Source organism: Arctopsyche grandis, chromosome 11 (assembly GCF_051622035.1).
Source record: "Arctopsyche grandis isolate Sample6627 chromosome 11, ASM5162203v2, whole genome shotgun sequence".
Classification (NCBI taxonomy): Eukaryota; Metazoa; Arthropoda; class Insecta; order Trichoptera; family Hydropsychidae; genus Arctopsyche; species Arctopsyche grandis.
This window is the reverse complement of record NC_135365.1, coordinates 15,419,150-15,433,238: the sequence shown is the minus strand read 5'-3', so window position 1 is coordinate 15,433,238 and position 14,089 is coordinate 15,419,150. Positions and strand designations below refer to the sequence as shown.

At 29.8% G+C, this 14,089-nt stretch overlaps 1 protein-coding gene across 1 annotated transcript; it reads left to right on the top strand.

Moving 5' to 3' along the window:
• The first annotated feature begins 3,630 nt into the window (after positions 1-3,630).
• On the top strand, positions 3,631-12,918 carry LOC143918822 (synaptic vesicle glycoprotein 2B-like). The gene is made up of 11 exons (XM_077440892.1): positions 3,631-3,977; positions 4,844-4,897; positions 8,349-8,510; positions 8,587-8,749; positions 10,686-10,807; positions 10,892-11,133; positions 11,221-11,426; positions 11,505-11,761; positions 12,054-12,213; positions 12,291-12,418; positions 12,494-12,918. The coding sequence occupies exons 1-11, from the start codon at positions 3,974-3,976 to the stop codon at positions 12,547-12,549; spliced, it is 1,554 nt and encodes a 517-aa protein (XP_077297018.1). The 5' UTR covers positions 3,631-3,973; the 3' UTR covers positions 12,550-12,918.
• Positions 12,919-14,089: the final 1,171 nt, after the last annotated feature.

Sequence of the window (14,089 nt, the reverse complement as noted above, 5' to 3'; positions counted from 1 at the left end):
TTCGAGCCCTGATCTAGTGTTGTTGACAAGACCTTGGATATATACAGGCGGGTCTACCTCACGGCACCGAAAGTCAAAAGATCGAAAAAGCAAATATCAGAAGGCAAAGATCGAAAATCAAAAGATCAAAAAAAAACGGTGCATGGTAAACGGTACTATGTATATATAATATATATCAGTGTCATGCGGTGAAATTATCTCTCTTTTTGTCATACGGCCTTGTTTAATGTGCGCGCGCAGGATATGGGAGAAAAAGCCTGTTCCTCTTGTTCCTGTTGTATCATGCTCGCGCAAATTAAGTGAGGATGTACGACGGGGGGAGAGAGAGTTTTACCGCACGCCACTGATATATACATATACTAACCGTTTTTCATATGTATGGATGGTAAACGAACATTTTTGATTTTTTGACTGTCGGTGCGGTGACAGTCACCCATACAGGGCCGATGAAAGGGGGTAAAGCTTCAGAGACTGGACTACTCGAGGGGCCCCGTGTCGGAAATCGTACCTATTATATCATATTTGCTTATTCAATTATTTAAAAAAACAGCAACCAATATTTTTCACATATTAAAAATATAAGTATAAAATCTTTTTTTTTAGTTTGTCATAAGGCACGAAATAAATTTTTCCCAGGGCCCGGGATTTCTCTCGGCGGCTCTGGATATATGTACATATGTACATACATATGTCACTGCAGGTCAATCGTTTCCTATCAGAGTTTGCCAATTTATCTGATTTCATTGTTGAAACGTTTCCTACCAAATTGGCCACACAACCTCATTTGTCACCATTATTTGTGTTTAATTTCAAATTTATAACAATATTATAAATTTATATATAATAGTAATGAAATCATGGTAAAAATTGTAAATGTACATACAAATGAAAAATCTCATTCAAAATAAATCGACAAATTTAATCATTTTGAAACTACATATTTAGGATTAAATTCAATGCATGCATTTAATTTGTTCATATGTCAAATCGCAAATTAGGTCTAGGTATTTAATTTTACTGGTGATAAAATTAGATTTTTCAAGATTTTCAGCAGTCTTGACCCAGTATACAATTTAGGCTATTTAGTCACATCTTGTGCTTTGCCACGACTCCCTTTTACTATCGTCACGTTTTCAGTGCAAACATAGAAATGTCAAATCTGATGATCTGATGAATATATGATCACGATAAGACAGCAAAAGGCCGCGAACGCGCGCCACAGTTTAAATCCCAAAACAAACTGTGCGTTGCAGCGACTGACAGCTGGCACCTACCGAATATCGTTCTGTTGACATTTTATGCGAGTGACTTTGCAAATATTTTCACGGGAGGCTGTAAAACCCTGTCGACGGTCGTCGTCTGTAAAAGCTCCATAAATATATGTATATACATACATCTTTTTGATTATTCATTTGTAGGCAGAACGTAAATAGCAATTAAGTAATCGTGAAACTTATCTCTTCGCCTTCAAGGACACAAAACATTACTGTATAATTTCAAACAATTTAATTTGTACCGTCATCAAACGTTATGTTGCCGATTTAAATCTAATTATTTTTATTTAAAAAGAAATAAGAATCCGAATTTATGAAAATAAAATACCATAATTGTAATAAATAAATTTACTAAAGATTGCGTTTTTCTATTAACTTAATTTAAATTTGTAACATTTAAGTCGATCATTATCCAGCATATGTATTTATCTTTACATTGTCCAATAATCCTGTTTTAAAACTAAATAGCTTTCAGAATAGTTCAAATTTCACATCAAAGATAAGTCCATTCCGGAATAAATCTTAAAATTTACATTATCACTCAGTTTCTTTTATTTACATTTCTTTCTATCACGATTTTTGATTTGTTTATTGCCTCAATATACTTATTACACAATATAATAGGATTATATGCTTAGCATACCATTTTTTTCCATCGTATAAATGTGCTAATTTCAATTGTATCTCAATATAAAGTATATTACCTTTACATTAGAAGATACAAATGTACATATGTACATGTGTATGTACATACGTACATATATCCGCTCGTCAAAATTGCTTTTAAAATTTAAAGTTAATATCTTAGTATAAACTAGGCTGAGATCTAAGATCTACGGTGTAGTATGTCTATATTATATATGCATATATTCTCAATTGTTCCAGGTTTCAATTACATCATTAATTTATTACAATTATTGATTACTCCTAATTTTAATATGTAATAATACTTGATTCTAATTTATTTTTGGAATTCAATTCAACATTGTATTAAATGAAATACGTATAGCATATTTACTGAGTAATAAGATCAATGATTTGAAAAAAATCTGAATCTCATTAGGTCATTCAATAATCTTATTCAGGCACGTAATCAAAATAAACAAAAGACTTATTTAGGGAATTTTCTATTTTGACGTTCCTCATATTGATAGATAATCTAATATATAATTTTGAAAGAGACTTTGTATGTTTGTAAGTATTTTTGGTTGGGAACTTTTCAATAGAGTAATTATTTTCGAAAACGCATTAAAACTTATCGAAAAAAATGATTTTGCGCTGAATTGTCGTTGCGCTGAATATTCCATGCGCTGAATAGTCCATGTGCTGAATTGTCATCCGCTGAGTTGTCGTTGCGTTGAGTTGTCTGTGCCGAAAGGTCGGCGCTAAGTTCGTTTGCGCTGATTTGTCGTGCCACCAGCTATATCTTATAAAGAAAGTAATTTTTTTCAAAATAAGAACGTAAAATTTTGAAAATGTTGGGTATGAATTAAGGCGCAAACACACGAACGGGTACGCGGTACGTGTTTTTTTTAATCAGATAATTTTGAACATATAAAAAACCGCTAGCAGACCTGATCTATAGGCATCAGGTCCGAAATTCTTGTATTGACAAACTACGTTTGATAATAATCGATAACGGTGATTCCCATATTTGAAGAAATGTAGGATAAACTTGATGAAACTTGAAAGCTCGAAAAAAAAACTACTGCGGTGTGAGATATACTCTTTTACCACAGGAAGCCAAGAACGTGCCCGTGCCGTAAAATTCAGTGTGTTTAGTCTTTATCTTATTTTCAAACAATTTTTATAAGAAATTTAAAATTTTCCACGAAATTTTCTTATAAATTAAAAAGAAGAGATGATTACATACCTTTCGTTGTTATTAAAAAAGTGAATAAAAATTATTTGAGAAAGTTTTCATTTATATAAATGAAACTATTTATATATTACAAATTGTTTTAAATAAAACAAAAACAGCTCGCCTAATATTCTTATATTTACATACATAATATGTAATGATGTTGACATTTATAGACTATGACATAAAAAAAATCATGGAAGAACTCATTAATTAACAAAAAACTCTCGCATTATCTCTACAAATGTATAAAATCATAATGAAAATTAAGTAAATCAACTTTAAATCTCGTCGTCCATATTCGCAAATGCAGTGAAAGCGGCAAGTAAAGGTCGATTCATCGAAACTGGACCTAATTAAAATTTTACATCCACACAATTGTCTCGATTACTATCTGCCAAACATCTCTTCATAATCGGACTTCACCGGTGTCGTCAGGTGGTGGCTACCCCTACCACCATTTTTGCGGTTATCGCGACACCACGTGCTTCCTTTGAAACTGATTTAAGTTCGCACCACTGATGATATGTTGGTCATTATACGTGATGTAGTTCGACAGTGAAATAGTGTGATCGCAGAAAAGCACAAACTGTAGCCGCACGCGTATCTGAAAACGCACGTTTTGCCATTTTTTTTATCTCAATTAAAAAATAAACTAGTATTAATCGCACGTAAAATGCTATTGTGGAGATCTGCGTACAAGTTTAAAGTGATGGGACGATAAAGTGATCATAGACATTCGCTAATCGACACTTCTTTATTCTTCTATATAAGAATAGAAAATTGTGAATTTTGAACCGAGTTCATTGCAATATTTTTAAAATTTAAATAGTACAAAATGGGTGAGCTATTTTTTTTATTTATCATGCTATAATAAAATTGTAAAAACAATTGATTCAATTTTTAAAATTAATTAATGAAAATTTTGTTTTTTTTTTGTGGAAGTAAAATTCAATTTAAACTTTGAAATTATTCATGAATAATATAATATATTATTATATAATATAATTTTATTATTACAAATTTCACGTTTTTTATGAGTTGAAAACTTTGCTTTTTATTTTTATGAAGATTTTACCTATAAATTCAAGAAATATATTTTTACAATTTTAACAATACAATTAAAAATTATATTTTGTTTTGCATTTTAAAATTCTTTTTCATATTTTTATTTATGCACATTGAATTATTTCCTAGTTAATTTATAAAAAACCAATTTCTTTATTTTGATAACTGTTCTAATCATATTTGCAAATGTGTTAATATACTACACTTTTTTACATTTCATTTAAAATATAAAAAACATGAATTGTACTTAATCAAAAAAAAAAAAATATCTATTGTATAAAAAATTGATATTAAATGTATGTACATACATATATATTTTTTATGAAAGTTAAATATACATACTACATATGTATGTAGGTATATGTATGCAGTATGAATCAATGAGTCAATTAAGTCATTATCAACTATTATTATAACTAAGTCATTCGCACTTATTAGAAATAACTATTATATTAAGTAATGAATTTTCATTTTTAAATATAAATTACTTATTTTACAAAATAAAAATGACTGCTTTTCTAAATATTAGACATATATTCGTATTATAAAATATTGCATGTACTAAATATCAACATTCATCTTCAAAAACTCTAGATTACAGCAAAGTAAACTGAAATTAAAATATTATACATAATTTTAGGTCTCGACTTCGTGGAGCATGGGGCTGATTTCGAAAATGCCATTACAGCTACAGGTAATTTTTTTTAATTATTTGTTTTGTCTACTTTGATATACGCAAAAAAAAGTCGTATTTTTTTGGAGCAGACAGAATCGTAGATAAGTGATAAGTTATGAGCCAGTATTTACGTATTTACAAATGTACGTAATTTGCCAGTTGCTTCTGTTAATTAGCAGTGTAGGAGCTTTTACGATATTTGACGAGAAAAATTGAGTTTACATATCGCACTAACCATGTACCTTGATAACGGAGACAAATTCTAAATCAAATCTGCCCCCGCGTCAGCGGCTTATCATTCTAGACGCGATCGGGCGTCATTAGGTCTAGGCCTAGGCAAACAGTGCCTAGTAATCGCCTTGCGAACGCATCACATGATAATCGTATGCAGTTTCCTTGGTTGCCAATTTCACTCTTAATGCACGTACCCGTTCAGGAAGTGAATTTGAATTTTGCACAATGCCGTGAGACTTCTGTTATATCGATTAAATTCAACGTCTGGGTCACCAAATACATCAATATATCAAGGGCAGATTATCTCGGTGGGCTATCGTTAGGAATGCAAATTTTGAATTGAAGATCAAATGAAAAGCATCATGAAATTTAATCATAAAACCCATTTTTCTAGAGCCGTGGCTAGGGTAGTTGGCGCCCGAGGATAAACATGCTGCCAGCACCCCTCCTTACTTCCATTACGTTTCTCATTTAATACGAGCAACAAATAAATTCAATTAAAAGGAGAATACTGTAATTTTTGTAAATAGATAGGGTGAATGGCGCCCCTCCTTGAAACGCTTATCTACATTTTAAATACATATAAATTGTAAAATTTCAGATAATAATAAACATTTTGAAAATCATATGAAAAATACCACCTTTACGCCTCTGAATTTTTTATTAAAAAAAAAAACAAAATATATCCCAATCGGAAATTTCACTTAATTATGTATACAAAACTAGAATTGAAGAATTTATAAAAAAAATATGTATAACTAGAATTTAGTTTTCTGATTTATGAATTTTGCCTCGCAGAAACCTGAAACGCTAAATAAATCAATGAATTGTATTTGTACTCTATTTTTATTATTTATTTAAAGAATGACTTTTTTTTCAAATATCCCTTTTATTTGATATGGTGATAGGATAAATGCACTCAAAAGAGCCGCACTCTACAGACGAATTCCACAAAAAAGCGTCAACGGATATTTGTATGTAATCCGAGGGTGTTAACCCTTTTTTCTGGAATTCTGTTGCGTAAGTTTTTCTTGAGTGCCTCTATTCAGAGCAATTCAGTGCATTCTTCCGGTAACCATTTGATATTAAATAAAATTGAAAAAATTTCCATTTCCAGGAAAACCAAACGGAAAATTTATTTTTACGCCATTAATTAATTTAATATCGGATAGTTTCATTTCAAAAATGCTTCTTCTTGGTGAGAGTTCGTACAAAGCTTTTCTTAGAAATGACCCTCATTTTAATTTGTGCCGATTGGCCATGATATCAATGTCGGCCATTGATACCAAGAAAATAACCAAAATCGCGGTTCAACTTGACAATGGCAAAAAAATATATATATATTATTTTTATTTTATTTTATTTTTACATACATACATATGCACATATATATTATACATATACCAGGACGGCCTAACAGGTACTAAATACGCCTTAGGTAAACCCCAATACGCCTTCCTGGCCAATTATAAACATCGATATATAATACAATTTTTACAATAATTTTAACAAATTTATCATGGATAAATTATGACCCGTTTTCGGAGGATTTTTTTAATATAAATCGTCAAATTTCAAAAACTCGAAATTTGATGGAAAAATTTGCAGTATTTTTATACGAATCTGCGAAATTTGAGATACTCTAAACTCGAAAATAGCGAGAGATAGATAAAGGTTGTCAATTTGTTGGAACCGTTAAGATGAAAATCAGATAAATTGGCAAACTCAATCACAAACCACGGTCTGGCCATCAGCAACCAGTGGGACTCGAACCCGTGACTACTATGTAATCTAAAATCAGAATTCAGAATTCAGAGAAAGCATCGCTTGCTAATTAAATATGTCCATATGCGCACTCGCGCTTAATGACCGAACGTTTAAATGTCCGCGTAATGGCGGCGCGACTACAAAATGTCGCACGACGACTCATTCATTTCTCATTCTTTCCTAATGATCTGTATCGGATCGGTCAAAAGCTTTCGATACTAGTACCTATTCGCAAAGATATAAGGAATTATTTTTGAGTAGTTCGCGCGCTGTATATTTAATAATATGAGCTCGCTCGCTCTTGTTTCGAATTCGCCACGCGCCATTGTCGTTGCTCAATTTGCGGCCTTCGTCGCGATGGCCGTCTACGTCACGTACCTCAAGACAAAGCACACACATTTGTATTTTTTTACACCGATGAGCAATGGCACTTATCGATCGATCTGATGTAATCATCTCGATCACTTCACAAATTCGATAAAATCACTGTAAAAAGTGCAACGAACCAAAAAGGCATACACACATACATTTATTTATGTATAGACTTCTCTATGTACTATCTACCTATACATCTAATATATAATTTCGAAAGAGACGTTGTATGTTTGTAAGGTTTGGATGGCAGAATCCGTGACGATAAATTTAATAAAAAAACAAACGAATATTAAATGAAATAAAACTATACAACTAAATTTTATAAAATGCTTACTATTAGATTTGCCATGTTTAAGCAGTTTATATTACAAATACCGAGCAAAGCCGGGTAAAACCTCTAGTACATTATAAAATAAACATATGTACACACAATACAAAAATATTTTTTTAATATAATTTGTCAGCATTGTGCTAGATTCCGATTTATTTTATTATTATTTTTATCATAGCACACTTTTTCTATTGATACTATTGTATTTGTAAGATGCATGGTTTTGATAAAATAGTTTAACCAACAAGGTATTTAAATTCAGCAAATCACTAGCATCTAACCAATAAGAAAAAATCGACTTCATGATTTAGCCCTAGACTTACAGTGTTTTTACTTCAAAATCGTCATTTTACAAATCAAATTCGTCGTTTTACAAAATCGAATCTAATTAATAAATTAATACCATTATTTATTTACTAATTAAATTATTAATAAATGAAAAGTCTGAAATTACATGCAGCTGCAGCAAATGAACTTTTATAAATTATAAATAATACATTCTCTATGTATAATAGGTATATTCTCTATACATAAATATTGTATTAAATATTCTCTTTTTCTCTATAAAGTTCCCTATGTATAATAGAATATTTAAAAAACACATGTAATTGTTTAATTTGATTTGCAACATGATGAATTTGATTTGTAAAATGACGAATTTGATTTGTAAAACGACGAATTTGATTTGTAAATTGAAGAATTTGATGTGTAAAAACTGTATATTCTTTTTTATAATCTTTATAATTTATAATTTTCATTTAGGATTTGGAAAATTCCACTTCTTACTATTGACAGTATGCGGTTTAATATACGCAAATACTGCCATGGGCATTACGATTGTGTCATTCGTATTGCCATCGGCTCAATGCGACTTCTTGATGACGTCTGAAGATAAAGGTTTACTCTCAGCAACACCTATGCTAGGTAATGTCTATTCTTTTATTTTTTCAAATTAACCTTACTGCTTTGATTTGATTTTCATACGTACTTTCAATTTCAGGTATGGTTATAGGGTCATACTTTTGGGGTTGCTTGGCCGATACCAAAGGAAGAAAAGTGGTTTTGATAGCAACTCTTCTATTGGATGCTGCTTGCGGCTTGGCTTCTTCAGTTGCTCAATATTTCGCCTTATTCCTATTTTTTAGATTCTTCAACGGATTCGCGTGAGTATATTTACTATATCATATGCACTCATTGGAAAATAATGTTTGAAAAAAATACTAAATATAATAGTATTTCTTATATAATAGTTTCACTAGCAAAAGCATATATTATACTATGTACGTAAATCCTAATCGGAAAAATAAGCAATATTCTGTTGGAGTATTTAAAATTTAAAGTACATATAGATGGACCCCAATTTTGGAAATCCATCAATTCACGCGGTGAGCGCTTTTCCTCGAATTTTCCGTCGCTCTCGAATATGTTTACATACAAATTGCAACGGGTAATAGGCGAACAACCGCATGTGGTGACAATGCCCGTGAAATTTGCGTTCGCATAATGAGAATTTTTCTTTCAGCCGTATATTGCCGTGAAAATTGGTCTAACACTTTTCGACGTTAGAAGAATGGCGCGGGAAAATAAAAATTTTAACTACTCCTCTGGTCAAACGGCCGCGTTTTGTCACCGATTATTTTTTTCTATTATCGAATGTCATCACTCGATATATGTATATTGACCTGATGCGGTAAATCCGTATATGGAAATATCAACCGTACAATAAAAAAAATATTTGACAAATTTAAACTACGACATACTCGCATGTGCTTCTTTATTATATGTACATATGGAAACCTTGTATAATATTTCTGCTTTCAAAGAAATTAATTCCTTCTTTTGTTATTCATCTCTCGGCTTAGTAGATTTTTATTGAAAAAACAATTTAAACAATTGAATTTTTTACTTTGCCCTTTATTTGAATTTCTATTATTGATTCAAAACCAAACACAAGTTTATTCAATTACTAGTGTTGTGCTTGATGAAATATAATCGCATGAGTTATGGCATATTAAGCAATTATTAAAAAAATTAAAAGAAATATGTCGGTTCTGTGTTTGATCAGCACACGGGCGTGTTTTTTTCAAAAACCTTTTAAATATATTTAACTAGTATTGTTACCCGGCTTCGCTCGGTATTTGTAATGTAAGCCGCTTAAACATGGCCAATCTAATAGTAAACATTATTTTAATTAAATTTATTTGAATATTCATTTGTTTTTTTTATTTAATTGAACGTCACGGATTTTACGAACCAAATAAACATACATACAAAGTCTATTTCATATTTAATATTTATATGTAAATGTTTAATATGAAAAAAATGGTATAAACTATACATATAAACCATATAAAACACCAATAGAAAAATGAATGAATTAATTAATTAATTAAATAAATCTTCAAAAGATATACATATGTATATATAATAGCGCTATCCTGTGTGTCTGTGTGTGTTTGTGTATGTGTCTGTGTGAGATAACGCTCACCGTACTATAATAGTCGTTTCGATTATTCACATACATATGTAAAAACACTGCCAAAAAAACTATAATGATAAACTATATATGACATACATATGTAAAAACACTGCCAAAAAAACGTATGAACATAATAACAGATGAACAAAAAACTTCTATATACACTGTATGCTACCAATGTTTGCTCTAGGGAACTTAGAACTAAGAGAATTTAGCGCCATCTATTGAAAATGTATTTAATTAATTTTTCTATTGGTGTTTTATATTGTTTATATGTAGGTAGGTAGGTAATTTTTACCATTTTTTTTATATTAAACTGATTGAATATATTTAAAAGGTATTTGAAAATACGACCGCGTGTGGATCGAAAGAGAACAGACACATTTTTTTGAATTATTTGTATTTAATAACTTAATATTCCATAGCTCATGCGATGATATTTGAACAGTAACAACGTATACGATAATATTACAATTAAAAAATACATATAATATTCACAATTCACATTCAACAAGTTTTTAGTAAATACTTTGTAATTTTTCATCTGAATCTAATCGATGAAATTAAAAAAAAATAACAGGCAAAATAACCTTAAAGCGTATTATTTTTTAAATCCAAAGTGTCGCCGGTGCTATGGGTATCTGTTTCCCTTATTTGGGAGAATTTCAACCGACAAAGTACAGAGAAAAAATCCTATGTTGGATGGAAATGTTTTGGACTGTCGGCATTGTAGTACTTCCACGTAAGTTTTTACTTATATGTATATATGTGCATACTTCAAAGTATTATTTTTGTTATAATATATAAAGAGTGTGAATAATTTCAGTAATCGCTTGGGGTATTATACCGATCGAAACAATACGAGTGGAAACTGCTCATTTTATATTTGACTCATGGAACCTTTTCGTTGCCGTGTGTGCCATTCCAAGTTTACTGATAGCTTTGTGGCTGTTTTCTTTCCCTGAAAGCCCCAAGTTCATGATGGAGTGTGGAGACTACGATGACGCTCTTGATGTTCTTAAAAATATATATCACCAAAATACAGGAGACGCCCCAGACAATTATGCAGTACGCATAAAAATTTAACAGTTAACTACTGAACATTTATGTATGTACATATGTGGGGCTTAATTTGTGAATTATTTTTAATTTTAGATTAAAAGCTTGCGAGAGAAAGTTCGCCCAGTGTCAACGGTATCTGGAGACGTCCAGAAATCAGTTCGCAACTTGAGCATGAGAAAACCCAAAGATCTGAAGAGGCTATTCTCTGAAATTTGGGACCAGACAAAGTCACTATGTAAACCTCCCCATCGAAAGTATACTATTCTCACGTGCCTCATACAATTCGGACTCACTACCAGGTGTGTATGTACCTATTTACAGGTACCATATGTTATTTGTTATCAATATTTAAAGTATAATTGTGTTCTTTTTGGTAGCTACTATACGCTTATGGTATGGTTTCCCGAGTTGTTCAATCGTTTTGAGGAGTTTGAGGAAATGTTCCCAAATAGAACTGGATCCGTTTGCGAAGTGTCTTCCATCAATCTGAAAGCTGATGGTACAGAAATATTTTGTGGAGATACAATCAACGAATCTGTTTACGTACACACTCTCATTGTCGGATTGGCATGTATTCCCACAAGTTTGTGGCTACCCCTATGTGTACATCGACTCGGAGCTAAGTTTTTCTTAAGTAAGTTGAATTAATTTTCTTCATTGCATAAAAAAAAACAACTTGATTATACTATTTTTATAAGTGTTTGCTTTTTATGCTAACTTTTTTCGTATGCACATATGTACTATACATACATATGTACATACAATGCATAAGAAGCCCTACGCATTCAAGTATTATCAACTAAGCTTGTCTTGGCATGAACTTTCACCCAATTTTTTAATAGTTATATAATAAATGTGAACTAAATTAAACCTGGCACTTACATATATCTATATTATTATATTTGACACAAATATTTGTTTTAAAGTTTTCAGCTTGGTAGTAGCTGGTGGCGTAACAGTTGGACTATATTTCGTACAGACAGCTTTCCAAAATTTAATATTATCTTGTATATTTGAGGCACTGACATCCCTCGGCATTAGTCTTGTATATTGTGTCATGGTGGACTTGTTCCCTACAAATCTTAGGTAAAATATTCTTTGAAATATACTTCAATATATGTATATATGCAGATAAGATTTAAATTTATTTCATCTACTTTCAGAGTGATGGCAGCAGCATTGTCATTAACAGCCGGACGTGGAGGTGGTCTAATAGGAAATTTGGTGTTCGGCTATCTCGTAGACCTCAACTGTGTAATTCCAATTGCACTATTCGCTGCTATGCTGTTTGGTAAATTATAAGAATCATGATAAACTGTGAATATATTATTGTGTGAATGTATTTAAAACAATGTAAAATTTGCAGTGAGCGGATTCCTATGTTTCTTCCTACCAAAGACGGGTAGTGAAGCGCTGGATTGAAGAACCACCAGCGGTATCTACTATGTAGATTAAATAAGACCAGAAAAATCTTTTCAATACAAATGGGTTTGAGATGCAATCATACTCATATTGCTCATAATCTTTGATTACAACTGCGAGTGGATGAATTTATTGACCGGCCTTATTCAAATATGTCCATACTTTCAAAAAAATGAAAACATGTAATAGATAAACAATTAATTAATTAATTTACCAAACATGAAAACCCAACTTATTTGTTTCACTAATGTAATAAAATATAATAATATGAGAAATTGCTTGAATAGCAATCAAAAGAAAAACCAAAAGATATTTTAAACTGGAATAGATTTTATTAAAAACAAAAAATCTATATTTTTTTCAAATTTGATTTTTGATTTTTAATTATAAGATATATATATATATATATATATATATATATATATATATATATATATATATATATATACATACATATACATATGTATGTATATATATATATATATATATATATATATATATATATATATATATATATATATATATATATATATATAAAATATTAATATTTGTAAAAAATTATAAAGATCTTTAAATTAATAAATAAATAGAAAAATATACATCATCATTTTGATCATTTTGGATTTTTGACGAAATGTAATAAAAATAAATAAAACGGAATTTAGAAATACTTAATATAAATAATAAATAACACATACAGACATTAAAAATATTAGAAAATATAATCAAAGTATGTAGTTATATGTAGAACGATACAAACGTGTTTAAACCATTACATATGTACATATTTTTAATAATAAATTTTTTTTTTCAAACTATTACTAATTTTGTTTTCAAACTATTACTAATTTTGTTTTCAAACTATTACTAATTTTGTTTTCAAACTATTACTAATTTTGTTTTCAAACTATTACTAATTTTGTTTTCAAACTATTACTAATTTTGTTTTCAAAAAAATTGTTAGAATATCAAATAATATATAAAAACATACACATATACATAATACATGAAGTATTATAATTAAGTATAAGTAAATATCTATTTATTTTTTTGACAAAAATTTTGACCTACTCAAGTCTACCAGTGATAATTATGCAATGTTGAAATCAAAAATTTTCCAAATAAAAGCAACAAATGGGTCAACTTCATGCTTAATCAAAATTAGTAAACATATGTTTAAAAAATTTCTTGTTATAAACAGCATACACATTTAAAAGAACATTTCATATTAATTACAAATAAATAAACCAAACTAAATAAAAGTACATACGGATATAAAAATAATTTTAAGTATTATCCTACTCTTTTATATATAAATAAATATCACACATTTCAAAATTGTTCTATTGCACACATTTCTTAAGAAAATAACAAATCAAGGCAAACAATTTGCAAACCAATATATGTTTACTTAATCAAAAATAAAACGTTATGTATAAGATTAATACAGAAACATAAATTGCGTTTAATCGTATATGTACATTTTGGTCAAAAACTTTGAAACATCACAGTCAAGTACACAATGGTATAACTTCACAAT

Excerpts from the sequence above, each read along its gene's own strand:
- LOC143918822 (XM_077440892.1), top strand. Across the intron at positions 10,808-10,891 it reads CGGCATTGTAGTACTTCCAC|TAATCGCTTGGGGTATTATA; the intron begins GTAAGTTTTTAC and ends GAATAATTTCAG. Across the intron at positions 11,134-11,220 it reads ACGCCCCAGACAATTATGCA|ATTAAAAGCTTGCGAGAGAA; the intron begins GTACGCATAAAA and ends TTTTAATTTTAG.